General features: G+C 37.7%; 1 protein-coding gene across 1 annotated transcript in view; it reads right to left on the bottom strand.

Annotated features, from left to right (window-relative positions):
• HIBADH (3-hydroxyisobutyrate dehydrogenase) overlaps positions 1-18,084 on the bottom strand; it is an 84,391-nt gene that overhangs the window by 12,686 nt on the left and 53,621 nt on the right. Inside the window, exons 5-6 of the mRNA XM_083824069.1 lie at positions 1,061-1,194; positions 611-687 (exon numbers count right to left, since the gene is read on the bottom strand). Of these exons, the coding sequence (XP_083680195.1) occupies positions 611-687; positions 1,061-1,194 (211 nt within the window). The remainder of the gene's footprint in view (positions 1-610; positions 688-1,060; positions 1,195-18,084) is intronic.

Raw genomic sequence — 18,084 nt, 5'->3', positions numbered from 1 at the left:
AGCAGCAAGTCAAATGCACCGCCTGTTAGAAAAGAAATGGTGCTTTCAGCATTGAAAAGAGCATAGTGGAACATACTCCAGCTTTTCAACAAAATAGTAGTTTTGGCAATTAAGTTAAACTACAATGACAAAGTCTGACAGAAAGGTTATGTTCTTTTGTATGCTTTAATTTGGTACATGCACCGTATTGGAAACTTTATTTTGGAACAATTTCCCAAAGATAAACAAACTAATAAGAGTATCATACTCAGAATACACTGTACATGAGCTTAGAATCCAATAGTTACCTCTGTATTACCTCTGCTTATATATATATAATGTAAGACAAAACGTTATTGTACAGTGCGCTATAACAGAATAAACAAATTCTTATCTTCAGGGGCAGAATGGAATGATCTATACAGCCAATGCAAGAGAATACTCCTGTTCTGAGGAGCCCTACCTTAGTTAAATAATCTCTTTAGCACGTTAATGACTTTTATAAGAGAATTTCTGGGCAAAGTGTATCTATGCTGTCCAATCACCAATGTCTCAGCAACAATAAGCTGTAAAACACAAGACTGTGAACACAGAAAAAATCCCTCCAATCCAATACAAGAATCGAACAAACCTGATTCCAAGATTCATAGCTTCAGCAGTTCCAATCATACTGATGGCCAAAAGCATGTTGTTGCAGATCTTTGCAGCCTGAAAAAAAGTTAAACAGTCAACTAGTTTTTGCATTTTCTAATGCAAACGTGTTAAGTTTATGCATAGGTAACATTCAGTAAATCTAAATTTAGAAGAAATAAAGTTAAAATCCGTGTCCTCTAAATATAATTTAACAAGTCAAGGTGAAAAAACACCCGGTCAGATGTTTTGGCACTAAGCTACACAACAGACTGGAGGACAAAGCCAAGAGATTATTTTATAAACATGTGGTTGAAGAATTAAGAAAACAAGTGAGAAGATATAATACAATGCATTTAGTTCTGGAATAAAAAAGTGGATATCATTCAAGAAAAATAAAGCACCAAAAATAAAAGACTGAGATAACTATCAAGCCCTCAGCAAGCATTACCTGTCCAGTTCCAACCTCTCCACAATACACCACATTAGAACCCATGCATGTTAGCAACTCTTTGGCAGCATCAAATTCCTGTTCCACTCCACCAACCATGAAAGTAAGGTTTCCAGCTCGAGCAGCTCCAACACCTGAATCAAGACAACATTGGATTTAATACCAGTTTGTTTTTTTTTTTTTTTTCAAAAAAATCTTAACAACTTCATCTTATCAGTAAGGGTCTGATGATGCAAAATTTATGCGTTGAATACTTCCCTTATGATGAATCCCCCAGATGATGTAAAAGTAAGCCTATATCCCAAACATTTTCAGGATCAGAGATCTTAATTCTCAAGCATTTGATGAAGATAAAGCCACTTTATGAAAGGCTGTATCTTCAGGAATAGTAACAGATAAACAATTCACAAGAATTACAGAAAACTGGCAAAGTGACTCTATAATTTCATATGAACAAACAATCAACCCTTTCTGCAAACTTGCACTCTATAAAATTAATTTTATCTGAATAACTAAATAACATTTCTGTTTTGTCAAACTACTCTGAATATGCGAATATGACTATTAACAAACAATTGCTCAAAGTTAACTCCACTTTTATCAGCTTTTCCAAGCCCCAGGCTAAGTTTTATCAGTGCTTGCTGATTTTTACATACCTGAACATCTGAAAGCCACAGACATGTAAAACAAAGTGTTTGCCTTCTGAATCTTTGCAGTTTATTATGTCTCTAATCTAAAGCAAAATTCTACTTAATTTCAGAAACGTCTAGTTTTCTATTCGTAAACTTAACACATATACAGCTACATAAAGAGCTATGCAAAACCAATGTAAAGATGACTGACATTACCACACTTACGAACATATTATTCCCAGTTTTATTCTGAAAAGTCTATCTTATCTTTACCATGGTCAGGAAGAACATACCCCAAAACTGACTAACACAACAGCTTCCTCACCAATTTTCACTTCAGCAAGAAGTGTAGACAATATACATTCTCTGTGCTATGCATCAAACTTTGACGATGTACAGCTGCAGAAAATGGCCCGTTTTCAAATAAAACATGCTCAACTAGTTACAGTGGTCTCAAATGATACCCAGGTGAAATGGTTTGTTTTTCTGTATAGGATGGACAATTCTGCTTCTACAGTAAGACAACCTGCTCTTCAGCTGTGATTCACACTTCTTTTTCAGCAATTATCTACCATAATAACCATTAATAGCTGTTTATATAGAAATAGCTTCCAGAGTGTAATTGGAAGAGCCTTCACTGAGCTAGACATTGTGTAGTAACAAAAGAAAACGCACCCCTAAAATGGGATTTCACAAGTTTTCATTTGCACCCATTACCTCCTGTCCTGTCACTGGGTACCACTGAGGAAAGTCTGGCTCCCTCCCTCCCATCAGATACTTCTACAAGTGGATGAGATCCTCCTGAGCCTTCTCCTCTCACTGCTAAACAGTCTCAGTTCTCTCAGCCACTGCTCACAAGGAAGATGCTCCAGTCCCTTTATCAACTTAGTGGCCCTTCATTTTCTTGTAGCGGGGATTCCAGAACTGGAACGTCCAGAAGAACTCAGGCAGACGCAAGCTTTAACCAAATCAGTCCATACATACCCAACATTAATTGCTGCTCCTAGAACAACATTTGTACTAGTATATCTACAATGGTAGAGGCCTTTCTGCTCTGGTTAAGAAACACCCTATTTGCAGCCAATCCTTAACCTCACTTGAACAACTCCTCTCCAGCCAACTCATGTGACAAAACCCAGGAACTGAAGGAAGAGCAAACCCTAGACTTAGAGCTAACACAAACACGTCATTGTCATCTTGTTGGCTAGCAATTTACTACATACATGACCGCAAAGATTGCTACGTTAATAAACACAATGATTTTCATTCCGTTCCTCCAGCTATTTTTATTCAAACCACATAATGGCCTTTACCACTAATCCTGTGATCTGACCTGCAGCAAATTAAGTAGACAATTTAAGTCAAAGCTTACAAACAAAATCCAGTACTATCCATCATAGGTCAATAGCCTTGTATCTAGATTACAGACTGCTAAATAGCTTCAGAGAGTCATTTATTAGAGCAAAATTAATGCTGACAATAGTTTTCAGCTGGTTAATCTTCTGACAGCTGCACTCTCTCACTTGTTCAAACGCTTACATTTCAAGTAGAAAAAATAAATTAGCTAACTAGAAAAAAAGAGCAATTTGTTGTATAATTCAGAAGGCTTGGAAAATTCTGTTTTTAAAAACAAAAACCTGTTTACTTTGTGCTAAATTTTATCATCCAGGGTCCTTGCCAACTATCAGCTATTTTATCAAAATTAAACAAGCAATGTTGCAAATCTTTTACACTGGCAATTTCAGAAAGTTTTGGCAGGGAGTCTAGGCATACAAGAACTGTAACTTCAGCTAAAAATAGAAATCAAAAGTCATTAGAAAAGAATGCAATGCTTCATTTCAAAAATTACAGATTCCACACCAACAACACAGGCCAGTAGAGTATTATCAGCTTCTAACGTTAAAGAGAGCAAGGGAAAAAGCAAAGCAGCTCAATGAAATCATAAAGCTAATGATTATTTTTCATCTTTTGACTTTTGAAAGATTGCTTACTACCTAAAATAGTGCTATATATACACCACTGCTGATTAGGGTCAGAAGTCCACAAAGCCTTCAGAATCTCTTTGCTCTTTCTAAAATACAGTAAGCTTCTCATCGCCAGGGAAGAGTTGCAGAGAAACTGCATTTGTGTGCAGCACATTTAAGATCTTCTCCTCTGCAAAGCAAGACTGCTGGAGCCCATGGCTGCAGTCCTATGCTTGGCTTCTCTAGGATGATCCCCCCCAACCCGTGTGCTGAATCCTTTGAGGGATCATGCCAGATCGCACAGAGTAGGTCAACTCTGAGTTGATAAATCATAACACCACAACACTAAACAACATGAGTTTCTCACAGAAATACAAATGTACAGGAACAGGTTTGCAGGTAAGTCTGATAAGAGAGCGAGCTAGTGAAAAAAAATAAAAATGTGTGAGTCAGGGAAAAAGCATGGTGAGACGTTCTAGAGTAGCCCTGCATTATGGCATACCCACCTGGAGTTGTGTTTCCCAATTGGGTACTAAAAGGTTTTGGACTAAGATCTGGAAAATTAATTTTTTGTAATGAAAAGAGGTATATACAGAGCTGCTCTTTAAAACATCTGTCATTTCTGACCAAGTTACCCATAGGGCAAGGATGAGTTCAATCCATGGGATTCTCACTTTGATTGCCATTGGTTTGCTCAGCGGACCTGAGGTAGAGCAGTTCCCAAGTTCAAACCTTTAGACAAAAATGTGAATGGAGCCCTCATATGACAGCAGCAACTGGTTGTGGCTGTCCTGGGATAGTCTAGATTTAGATGACCTCAAGTTTCAGGTTTCCAGCCAGGCACTCTAGTTCAGTAGCCACCCTGCCCTTCCATATCTGCTTTTCCTTGCTTATTACAACTCTGACAACATTTAACACCTTGAAAAAAGTCTTGCAGTTTGCAACTGATGTTTCCAGCTCCAAAAACTAAGGTCTTACCTCTAGAGCTACACCAGTAAAAGCAGTTTGGTTAAATGCAGCTCACTTATTACTAAGAATACAAATTGCCAGAAAAAAAAAATGTTAACATAAAGACATTACATAAAACTATATGCTTCCAGTTTCAGTTGTATTACATTTTTGTAAGAACAGCAGCATGGAGATCAGTTAAAAAAAAAAAGTGATACTGTACAGCTATTCATTGGAGCACCATTAGTTACACTGCTGAAAACACAGAGCACCCTATGCCAAAAATATTTAAATCACCGTTGTGTTGCACCTGCACATAACATGTTTTGTTGCTGACAAAGTTGAGAACAAAAACTAAAACTGAGTGTGACTCCAAAGGACAGGCTAGAGTTGAGGGCTATAACATCAAAAAGCTTAGACAGCAAACATCCATTTCTTCGTTGATCTATTCAACATCTAGTCTACTGAGCAAGGCAGAATTTCAGCAACTAGTTTATGATCTAAAAAGGATGTAAGAAATATAGTGTTAGAGTTTTAATCCTCTCTCCTATTTTACAATGTTGTACCTTCACACATTAGTGCTGAAACTTTGCCTGTTGTGTTTTGGGAAGTGCAAGGAAACACCGGTCCCTTATTCCAATATTTTTGCAAAAATGCAACTTAAGTGACTTAAGTATCTTCAAACAAGCAGTTTCTTGTCATGTTTTCTCTCCTTCAGATAGGTTGAACTTGAGAGCCTGCATCTGTGTAGCTTGTGTGTGTGCATGATTATAAGCTCTAAGCAATTCCTTTTAAGTACCTGCCAGCTCGCATGAAATACTTTGTCTTTTGCAACTCACAAAAAGTTAAACCAAGATACACAAGGAAAGATTAGCTGTAAAGGTTACTATTGTTTTGCTACGTATATAAATCCAAAACCCATTAAAAGGCACGTATAGGCAACATCGTCTACAAATCCCTACTGGAAATAAAAGCAGGATATTTAAAATGATACCATAAATTTAAAATAGCCACGAGGAAACTAGTTATTTTTATAAAATATAAATAGTGTATCATTTTCTTTTAGTTGCTTCACAGACAAAGTCTGACATCCTCAATCTATTTCTAGGGAACGAGTAAACAGACCAGTCTCAGAAAATTAAAAAAAAAGCAAACAAAAACAAACAAAAAAAAAACACCACTCAAAGGGATTGGGTTTCTCCCTATTATAAAAACCAGCATCAAAGGTAGAGCTATGAAGCTATTCTACTGCTGTATAACCAAAACACAGTAAATCACTTAATTTGCTCAAAAGAACTTAAATGTTTTAACCAGTCTGCCATCAACGCAGATAAAGAAGAGGGCCGATGGGACTGGGCTGCGATGTGAGCCGTCTTTAAAATGCAATTGTTCTAATCATTTTCTACAGATGCAGCCTCACAAGGGGCTGCTGTCACAGGGACCATTTACGACTTGTTATGGTGTCTCTATTGTTTACCAGCGACATTCGCTAAAAAGGCGACAGCTGGGACAGAAAGCTGCTACTCAACGAACAATATAATCCCGTGAAAGTAATCAACAAATTTAAGGGTGTTAATTAACTTTACACTTTATCATGTTCAATTAGTTGTCCTTTCTCGAAAAGATTGCCGTGCACAATCGGTTTAGAGCGTGCCATGTTTGATTTGTAAGTGATCACTGTTTCTGTTTCAAAGTCCATGTCAGATGTCCTCCTGGGTTTTGGTGACACAGATGAATGGCTCCGCACATGTTAGGGGTGATCTGGTTTAACACAAACCGGCACAACGTGACCCCTTGTTAACGGCGCGCTGGCCTTGCCGGCACAGGAGCGCCCACGCTCACGGACTCACGCCGTACACGCGCGAGCCCCCTCCGGCAGCGCCGCAGACAACAATTCCAAGTTTGGTTTCTGCTGAAACACAAAGACACAAATAAACGGGCAATTTTTCATCATTATATCTCAGAGCAAGACTTGTCTTTTAGGGGCACGCTTGGGATCATTTCTTCCCAGCAAGATCCCCAGCTCCGCCGCATTACGCGCCGTGCACAAGCACGTCTGCACATTTTACATAATGCACGCTGCCTTTTAATGGCAGCTGAGCAAATGCCGGGTAGATGGGCTAAGTTCTAGTGGGTATCAAATTCTGCACTGACTTTTAAATGTCTATGCTGCATTTATAATGGCAGACATTCTAGAGGAAAGTTAATTTAATTTATTATTAAAATTTGCCATTTTCCCTTTAGTGCACCCGTTCCTGCTTGCTAATGGGACAAGGCAAAGCTCATGATGAAGCGACAACATACTTGGAAGTATGCCTTAATGAAAGTCATTGCTATTTCTCTCTTCTGATAAATCGAGCCTCGCATCACCATACCTCATAAACTACTGATGTTTGAACAAAAATGGAAATGGAGGTTCAGGTCAGTGCTTTGAAGATTTATACAACGAGTACGCAATATTACTCTAGGAAAAAAGCACGCTTAAGGAAGTAGAAGCATCTCTCTTACAGCATAAACCAATTATAAAACGTGCAAAATTATGGCTGTGTGAAGAAAAAAAAACTAGTTGATTTTTATTCCGCAGCAACAGGCAAATTAAATACACATTATCATAATTATTTAAGCAGTTACGTTGTACAGAAAAAGCAAACTGCAAAAAAAAATAATCCACAAAACAAAATAAAAATGCAAAGAAAGCCCAATGGAAAAGTTGTTAACTCTGAAAGCTAATAATGGACTAGGTTAAATATTTAAGAGGAAATTATAGACTATATCAGAAATAGCTGAAACCACAAAACAAAGCAGTAGAAAACATTAGTTTTCTGCTAGGAAGAAGATCTGCAGGGAGAAGGGAAGCGGTCGATAGATCCTTAAATTGGACGCAATAGCTGTTCTTCTATCCCAAGTTGGCAGCTGCTACATTTGCAGACCTGGTTCATTATTTACCCATAATGACCATCAAGCTCCAGTCAAAGTCAGATCACAACAACTGTCAGCAGCTCTTTTAATTAGCCTTGTTTGAATTCAGATAAATATCACAATGGCCCAGCTTCTGCTGAAAAAGCAACAGAACATTGCAGAGAGTAAGCTGCTCTGACTTCTGAACAAACAGGATTGTGAAAAAGTCTGGGGAACAAAAGTTTTTTGTTTGTTTTTCAACTGAGGAAGGAATGGTGATGTGCACATTATTATTTTTCCCTCATGAGATATTCATATCTCGACCTACAGTTCCTGTTTATGGGCAAATTTGTGCATCTCAAATGCCAACTCAAAGCATTACTCCACAGTCTATAAGGTAAACTTAAAGAAATGGTTTACAGGTACTAATTAAATATCTAACCTCTGTGAAACCGTACCTTTTGAAAAACTGAATCAGAATTAAGGAATGCACATATTAACAGGATTATCCTCTCTCCTAATTTATCTCCTTCTGTTTGTTTATCCTCAGGGAACATAATCTTCTGTTGCATCAAGCCACTCTCATTCTCCCTGTGTCAGCAGCAGAATAATAATTCCCTCCTCCTCCTCCACCCCCGCCTCCCACAAGCACAGGCAAGACCGAGGAGTGGGTCTGACTGTGTGCATCAGCATTAATGCTCCATGCAGCTATTTTCATAACAGCGGCGTAGATTGAAAGAAAGATGCAAGAGAGGTGTGCAATATGCTACCTGTTCTGGAGAGCCCAGCGTGACAGGCAGTAATTAAACAGATTTTCCCTCTTACAATAATACGAAGGCAGAAGGTATGGACAGAGAATGCTTTAATACCCTTTCTTTAGCACTTCTGTTGCTGTTGTGGTCGAGTGTATTTTGCTAGCTGCTGTATGAAGACAAAAGCCAGCACCAAACTCTCCAGTCCCATGTGGCAATCTGAGATGTGCTGCTGTACATGCAAGGATCCTCAGGGGCCTCAAGGAGAACATACTTGAGGATTTACACAAATCAAGAGGATACACGTACGTAAACAATAGGTACACTTGAATTACAGTAGCACAGGATAACCCTTTTGGGCACACACACAAAAATATTTAAACATCACCAGGGAGGTAGCAAAGAAGGAAGGGTAGAGAACTGATTAAACAAAAAAGGCAAAATGGTAACGAGAGGCTCTATGCTTTTAAAGGAAGAAGAGTGCAATTCTGTAGGGATTAGTAGTTGAACTTGGCCATGGACACCAGAATAAAAATCTTCAGTCTGATTTAGATGTACTATAGAAGGATGCCAAAACGCAGAAAACAATATGTCCTCTCAATAAATCATGAATAACTAGAGTGGAAGCTATTGTTAAGACGGTCTAATGTAAAGCAAATGCACCAGAAAAATTTATGAGATGGTATTGAGTAGCAACTGACACCTCCAAAATGATTAGCCAAAGAAAATAAGTTGCAAAAGGCAAATGCACACAGAAGGCACTTTAACTTTTTCAACAGAAGTACAAAGTGAAAGAAAGGCCTGAAGAGATCGCTCTGTCGGCAGCACTGCGTTTAGTTCTAGTCATTGTAATGGCAAAGTGAAATATCAGAGCGCCAGGAAAGTTACCAAGGAAAAAGGTTAACAGCCTTGCAATAAGAAAGGAAATGAAATATGATTGATTAAATAAATTGCCTATTTTCAATACCTCAAATACTGTATTAAATACATTTTCCATGCCAGTCATCTTTCCTATGCCCTCTCTTTAAACCATACTCCACCATAAAAAGCCCCAGACAACAGAAAAAGCCCTTAGGTGTTCTTGCTGGAGTACCAGATTTAGCTACTCCTTTATCCATCCCTAACATTTATACATACAGTATAAATCTCATTTGGGTCTGCAGGCTGATATAGAAATATTAAAACTTAACAACAACCGCAAGTATCTACTGTCTTGGACAGCAAAGCTAACTGCACAGAGCTCAGCAGAACTGAAAAGAAGTATTTCAGTTTTTATCCAAACATTATCAGGAAGGCTGGTAGGTCAGTGCACGACTGAAGCTGTATATTCCAGGCATCCAATAAAGCACGGTTCCAAAGCAGGCTTCAGGACAGCCCAAATAAAAAGCACGTGCCGCTAAGCTATCTGCTTAACCTTAGCTCAGTTCCGAGGGAGCGCAGCATAAATACAAGAGAAATATCAAATGCAAAAGAAACAAAGAAAATAACCCCTGATCTTCTTGGCCAGCGCTACTGTTTGAAACTCCAGTGTTTTAGTGGAAGTCTGAAAACGAAACATGGACATGCACAGTTTCTCAACTACGTGGGCCAATGTTATCCTTCCATGCAACAAAAATTGAGCAGGCAGGCTCCAGCACAATTCCCATGTTGGCTGGATTATGCACCGAGTCCTAAAACCAAAACAATTTCTCAGCCACATATTGCAAAAACAAAAACATTTGCTAGCATTAGAAAGGTGACAGAGCCAAGTATTAAACATACACTGAGGACACAACTCCATGCTATGCAGAAGATCAGCAACCAGAAAACAGACTGTTAGGGGACTGCATGAGAAAAAGCTCAAAGGGATGAGCATTTACAATGTTGTCTTACAGAATGTAAAATCCCAGAAGAGCTATTTTATCTGCTCTAACTAAAATCAACAGACAATATCAAAATGAACAACAACAATAACAAAGCCACCCCAGAATCGTAACATTTGTGAGGGGCAGCAAAAGCCACGACTAGAACCCAAAGCCCACCTTGGCATCGCAGCTTTTGATCTCATCTACCTTGACTGAGCAACACGCAATCGCTGTGCAATTTTGTGACCAACAAAAACAGACATTTGGCCAAACTTGCTGAGCCTTGCAAATTACAAAAAGCAGTTAGCCATACACCACCGCATTTGCAGATTTTGCTAGCTGGACTTGAATGTCTGTACCTAGAAGGCATGAAATCCTCATGTATTCTAACGTAAGCCCACAACAAAATGCAGGTGTGTTGACACTTCATTGTCGAATAGATATGCGATAGCTAAAACCCTGTATTGTAACAGAAAAACAAAAACCTTAAAGAAGGAAAAATAAACCCAGACATTTTAATACTATTTTTTATATATTTCTCCAGTATCAGTACAACTGTAACAAGATACTAATCCCCTCTTACATAAACCAAAATATTTAAACAATTTAGTCCTTTATGCTTTTCTTTACCATGTCACCCTCAGACAGACTCCCAAATGCAACAAAGCACAGCAGCATTTTTTTTCTGAATAAAGAAAGCATTAAGCACATTGCTAAAAAAAATAAAAAATCAAATCACATGGAGGTATGCATTGAAACTGCATTGCTCAACAGGTATGGGTTCAAGTGCTCTGCTCAATAAAAGGTTCCCTTTGGAGAAAGCCAGCTGCAGGAGCCTAAAATCATACAGACAAATTTCTGTTGATGCATTCATTGGTCCTTTCCTGTGACATTACAAAATAAAAGCATTGTAAACACGGAAAAAAAATAAAACAAAAAGCATTCAAACGGGTGTGGAACAGCATAACAGACTGATACCTAAGCATTTCTGGTTTATCTCGCAGTTGAAGATGTAGCAATGCCAATGCCGAGCAGTAGGAGCACATTTACATTTACAACATATAAAATGCATCTACTGTATAACAGCAGCAACCTAATGAAATTCTAAACTGAAATAAGCAACAACATATAGTCAGAAGGAAGTGTCCAGCAAGTTATTTAAAAAGAATCCAGTATTTTCTGCTGGAGACTTGCCCGGCTGTGAGTTTTAATTTTGCCTATTTAGGGTACAGCCTGTGACAGGACAACTGACACAGTTTTACCAAACGAAATGGGAAAGAAATGCTTAAGGAAATAATAGGACTGAAGACTGAAACGAACATATTTGAACAAACTTTTGAACTTTGTACCTTAAAGTGTTACGAGTGGTATGAGGACCAAGAATTTTTTCATGCAGGTGAACGACTGTCACGGTGCATTGTTTTAGATGTGGCTCTCCTTTCTGCAACCACTTTGCCATCGAATCTTGCCAGAGGATTCAGTGTAAGAGTCCATATATTCTGTCTTTCATTTTCTTCTAAAATATATGCTTATTTTTAAGCAAGCCTAACTTTATATCCATAAAGTAGCTAAACATTTCCTGCTGCCTAATTTCAGCATGTTCATGGTTAATTCTAGAAGCCTTTATTCAGCGCTAAAAAAGCAAAGTAGAATATGCAAGCCGACAACGACTGCAAGAAAAGCAGACCAATTTGGAAGGATCCAGACCTTCCATTTAAGGCATCCTTCATTAAACGGCCGTTCTCATATCTATTTCCTGTTTAGGAACCCCCCGCACATCATTCTATTATTACTCCTTTGCAAAACAAAAAATATATCTCTACTGTAGGACTGGATTTAGCATTGCCCTCCAGCCCAAAATGTAATGTACTATTCAGTGTTCTCAAATGTATTTGATGCCTCGTTCCCAATGAGTTCAAAACATGCCATTTAAAATCGTGCTTCTTTACATCATGCTAATTCTAAGTTTAATATGGAAATATCTTTAAAAAGAGATAATCTTTTTCTTGCTACTTTTATTGTTTCCGGAAGGACAAATGTGCAATCATATGGTTTAAATTTACAAATCTTTACATGCTCTAAATGCTGCACTTAAATGAAATAAAATATTTTCACATTTAATGGTACTGAGTGACAGCTTAAAGAAATCCACTATAAAATTATTCCTGTACTTCTTTTTTCCCAACTAACTATAACTATTCCAGCACTACAACTTAAGCAATTTTGCACAAAACAAATTAACCTTTTTTCTCTAATGTAAAGGTATCTAAAGTCAACGCATGCCCTGGTCTTCCATAAAGAAAAGAAAAGAAAAAGACTGCATTTTGCCTATGAAAAGAATCAAGAGGGTAACAAAGTTAATTATTCCTCATAATCAGTAATTATGATTAGATAAGAGAGTCTTTGGTAATGAACTGCTCTAATGATGGAGGACCTCCATCCTAAGAAATATAATAGTACATTAACATAACTGTGTATGCAAAGTACATAGAACCACCGCCACAGTTAACTTGTCATTGAATGATTAAATAGGAATTCATAATTAGAAAAATCCACAGTGTAATTTATTGGCCTTCCTGACAGTTCTGGTTCATTAGAAGTTGATTACCAAACAGTGACCTCTAGTGGCCCACAGGTTTTTCATGCTATCGTGTTTCTCTGAACTGCTAGTAGCTGCTATTTAACCTAAAAAAAAAAAAAAAAAAGGCAATTCGAGGAATTTAAAATGTTTCCCTTGATCAGTCCTTTTTTCACTTCTCTTAAAGTCTATAGTATGCTAATTGTTTCAGAAAAAAGGTTTCCCTTTCTGTGACCAGTTATAAATGTGTACATTTATATAAAAGTGAATATAAATGTACATATACTTGGAAAAAAACAAACTTCACAGCTTTAAAGTTACTACTGAGGTTAACACAGTTCTCGTGCTAATTAATATTTATATACTGATTCAACATAATGTTTTCCAGAACTATAAAACAAACAAACAAAAACACTTCTCCAGTGTCAAATGTAGAGACCTTGAGAAGCTCACACTCTGAGCAAGCCTTCGTATCTGAAAGCAAAGTGCCTCTGAGCGCTGCCTGTGAGCAGTCACTTCTGCACTAAACCAAATTGTACTGGCTCAGATGGAGAGGGCAGAGGATGGGAAAGCTGAAAACTCCCCAGTTCTCTGTTCCAAATTGAGAAAAAAAAGCCCCATGGTTCGTACTAATTGCTGAACTTGTGATGATTTAAAATCAAAATTCATTTTAAAAAGATACAACTTAAATTTAAGTAAGATTTGCATTTAGCTGCAAAATCTTTTAAGCGTTAGAGAGTGGAATTTCCCCTCACTCACCATAATGAAGCCACTGTTCAGCTATTTAGGCAGTCTTCTATTTTAAGTTTTTCCATTATGATATATATGCTTTTTCTTGCAATAGGACAGTGGCTAATGTTTTTTTAATCCAAATATTTTTAACAGGAAGTAGCACATCTGAAACTAATATAGAAGTTACTCAAACACAGCATTAAACAAAAATCCATATTCAGGGCATTCAAGCAATTGAGATTTCAAATGTTTTCATTTTGTATCTTGTTCTGGTTTCCAAGGCTAACATTTTAGAAGGGACGTGCGTGTATTTTTCTTTGTTTTTGTCTAACACGGAACTGGCCACAAAAAACAATGTCCTCTTATCAGAGAGAAGCTAGAAAATTAACCACACGGTCCTGTTTCATACACAAACAGATTTTTCAGACGGAACTACTTCAGCCTCTCAAATGAGGTGAAGTCTACCATCCCGGTATGCTGGAAACAGCTTTAACAATTGCAATAAACAGAGAAACGGATAGCTGCAGGACAGAGATCCCCACCTCTGATTTTCCCATGCACGAGTGAGTGTGTGTGTGTGTGTGTGTGTGTGTGCACATGCGTGTGTGCACATGCTAGGTCCTAGCTGTTTGTGGCGATGATTTAATATAGTGACTGGATAATGAGCTGTGCTCCCCGCAGCAAGTGAATCACCATTTAATGCTATTATCAACAGTTCATGACCCACCGGCATGAAATGTCAGCCTGATTAATCTGAACACTACTGACCTTGGAGAGCAAAAGCTACCTTATTGCCAGAATTTAATATATAATAAAATCATACACGGAATATAAATATCTGATAAAGCAAAGCCATTAATAGAAAATCTACTTAATTCTAGTCTACTGTTTCTTTTACGTTTGCTAAGACACAATTTATTTTTTTCTTAATAAATACTTTTGTCTAGTCAAGCAGGAAGCAATCCATTAGGACCTATTATTTTGATGTACAGTGAAACACTTCAAAATGGCTGTCCAAATACAAACCCCCGGTTGATACAAATAAGAAGAAAATTAGAATATGCTAGTGTAGGACTTGCTACTGTCAATTCATATCAGGAAATGATCAGAAATTGTTCTTGCTTTTCTAAGGTCAACGAGGCAATAAAAATACCGATCTGTAAACAGAAACAGTTTGTATGAGTGATGCTGCATGGCTCAGAGAAGAAAGCTACCTTACCCTAATAAGACCAATATGCCTCAAGTAGATTAGAAACTTGTGTCAGTTGAATATAAAGGGGGAAAAAAAACAAACAACGTATTTTATTATATTTACAACAAAGATTTTTCCTTATATAACTGAACATCCTGATACAGCCCCACTCAACACAATTATTAGAAATTTATCGATTCTCCATGGAGAATAAACCATGAAAAAAAGGGGGAAAAAAAAAAAGAAGAAAAACAAAACAAAACGACTTTCTCTAATCGCAATTAGGTTAGTGCAATTGTGCTGTATCTTCTCCAAATCTCTTTCTAATTTAACCTGGTCAGGATTCTGATTAAACAAAAATAAACAAACAAACAAACAAAAAACAAACCAACCAACCAAACCCTTTTAAGGCAGCTTTTGAGGATTCTGTACATCACAGTATATAAATAACCCAGATTGAAGCTGGTAGGACTACATGGCATTGATTTATGTAAAATTATATTAACTTACGCAAGTATAGTAACTACTATGGTTTATTGTTAAAACACCATACTGCAAAGTAGGTGAAAACTGCTGCAGTTATTATTAAAATATTAAAAAAAAATTGCTTCACCTCTCATTTTGCATTGTTTTCACCTGGTACTGAAAGGGTTAAGGGATTTTCAGCACAAGGGACTGGAAAAGAACTGGGACTGCAATCCCCAGAAGTGTCCACATATGAATGGAATGACCGTGGGTGAGACAAGAGTGTGATCATTCCAAGTACTAACTTATAACAACTGGCAGCCAAGGAAAGAAGAACATGTCAAACCGACTTGACTAAAACTTGGACAAGACAAGAACCCTGGTGTCTGAACTCCCAGTTAAGAGCTCCGCTGGAAATGTAAAGAAGGGATAAAGGAATTCTGGACACTTATGCAGGAAAGTCATTTACGCTGCCAGCACAGACATATGTTTAAGCTTCGCTTTTCCATTCAGAAACCAAAAAGCTTTTGTATGCCAGTTGACTAGTAAGTGCTGGCTTGTTTTGCAAAAGCTCTCCTGTGTAGCTGCAAATAGTGCTAGCTGCAGCGTGCCCAAATGGGTAAGAGTGATAATGATAGCAGTTTGTAACCTCTTCCACTCCCCTCCTCTGAACTTACTGGGAGAAAGAGGAGGTTGCCATACAGTAGCACGGCCATGGTGCACTGACTCTTGGAAACATCAGACCTAGCAATAAGAAGTGTTAATGCAGAGAGGCTCCATCAAACACAGACTGTATGCCTGTAGGATGTCCAGAATCCTCGCATTTATCTGCAGCTCATGAGCATCCTCACAATCACGGGGCCACACTTACTCTACTGCAGATCAGCCCACCCACTGCTCTTGCAGTTAGATTGCATCTTCTGCTGTTATAAAGCCTTCTGCTATCCAAAGCTTTTTTATCTCTGTGGTTTCTCACTGCCCACTCATTCTACAAGGCCCTTTAAAGATGCTGTTTTAGTCATTTCTACTCTGAGCAAGCATCGTTTTCACTACTTTTGCCTCTTGGAGAGGCAGAGGAATGAGGGAATGGAGACTTGTTTTTCCAACCAGGTGCATGATACAACCAAGTCCAGCAAAGGAGCACAAAGGTAACGAGGGATAACTACAGTTTGCAAGAGAGTTTCGTCTGCACAGATGTGGGGAAGCACAGTTGGGTCTTATTTACAAGGATGGAGGACAGAACTGCATCCTGTCTAGGAATACAGCTGAAAGCAAGGACCAAAAACAAAGCAGAGATTCAGCAGAGCAACGACTGTTCCTAAATAAAAGAACAGTGAAAGCTTAAAGGAACAGATGAGAGATCAGTTTTCAATTGGTGGTGATGGCTGCACATACGTTTGCACATGTATGTGCTCACAGATGACAAAAATAAAGATAAAAAGGATGACCAATCTGAAATATGGAATCTCAAATTGATTTATATCATATGAAAACAAAAGCTCTAACTATGAAATAAAAACATAGCCCATGTAGGCAACCTCAACAAGAGTAAATGAGAAAAAAAAATACTAAGTACGTAAGTGCTAAAAAAAAAAAAATCAGATACATTAAGCTTAGAAAATGTACTAGTGGACAAGATTTAATTGTTACTGCTCAGAGCAGTCCACACAACAAGAAAAAGGCAGCCAATGAGGGCCTAGAAACATTCCTTCTTAAGAGAAAAAGAACATTAGCACTGCAATCTAAATAAATAACAATTCATTACAAAAGCCATGTGTTGAGAAAAACAACCTGCTGTCTAGTAAGACTTCCATGATGCATACACTGGAAGAAAAGAAACCGCCATTCTTGAGGATAAATTATTTTCTCATCTTGAGCCGTATTTATTTTTTATTCTCAAAATATTATACAAATCAAATTGCATTAGAAAGAAATTGGATCATATGCACTGAAAAGATGCAGCTATTGTCAATGCTGAAGAAAGAAGTCACAGAGTAGCCCAAAACTTTCCATTTTCAAGGGTTCCACAGAATATTTTGGCATGCATATAAGTTGCTCAATAGACTGCTTTTTCCTTCTCACTCGCAAAAAAAGAAAACAAAAAAAACACCATGAGGAAGCAAGAACCTGGAATACACAATGCAATTTGGCATGTTTTCTACTTTGTTTATTGCTACCTATAAAATGCCCAAGAAATGTTAGCAAAAGAGAAAACAGTGGCTAGAATCATTTTTTAAAGTATACTTTTAAAAAGCTCTTAAATGAAAAAAAAAACCAAAAAAAAACCAAACACATTTGCCTTCATAAGGAGATAACATTACAGTTTCAAATTAACTTTTTAATTACACCCTGGAATGAAGATGAAGGAAGAATTGCACTTGTCTGATATAAACACAGAAAACAGTTTTTTAGAGGTTATCCTGCAATCCTTCTGTGCTTACTCTGGTCTCAAGAATATGTAACTAGGAAGTATTCTTTTTAATTTTTTTTTATTTTTTTAACCCCAAATGTAGCCCAGATTTGGGCTTTCATTCATAAAGAGTGATAAAGAAACTGGGAAGAATAGGTGAACTTAGCATAGCAACTCATAGCAACATAGGAGACTTCACTGAACAGACTTCATTCTACTAAACACCCTCAAACAGCACAGACTTCCTCGTTTTTGTACTGTGTCCTCTCTTAGCCTAACAGGAGAGAGAACGTACATGAGCATGGCTCTGGTTCTAGCGGTACCCTGTATTTATGAACATGCTACAGTTCAGTGGGTGCTCAGTAGGGAAAATATAGAAAGCTGGTCAAAGCAGTACTGAATGTAGACTTTTTTTGGCTAACTAGCCAGATTCTAAGTGGGAGGTCAGATTGTGTTCTCTGCACTCAGAAATATCAAAAAAGAGACTGTGATGACACCCGCATCTCCCTTTTCCTGGAAAGTGGGGAAAGAAGGAAGAGAGAAGAAAGTTGTTTACTGAGAAACTTACAAACCATATTTAATTACGTGTATATAAATAAAAACCTGTTT

Source organism: Anser anser (genome assembly GCF_964211835.1).
Source record: "Anser anser genome assembly, chromosome: 2".
NCBI lineage: Eukaryota > Metazoa > Chordata > Aves > Anseriformes > Anatidae > Anser > Anser anser.
The sequence above is the reverse complement of the archived record's forward strand: the minus strand, read 5'-3'. Positions and strand labels throughout refer to the sequence as shown.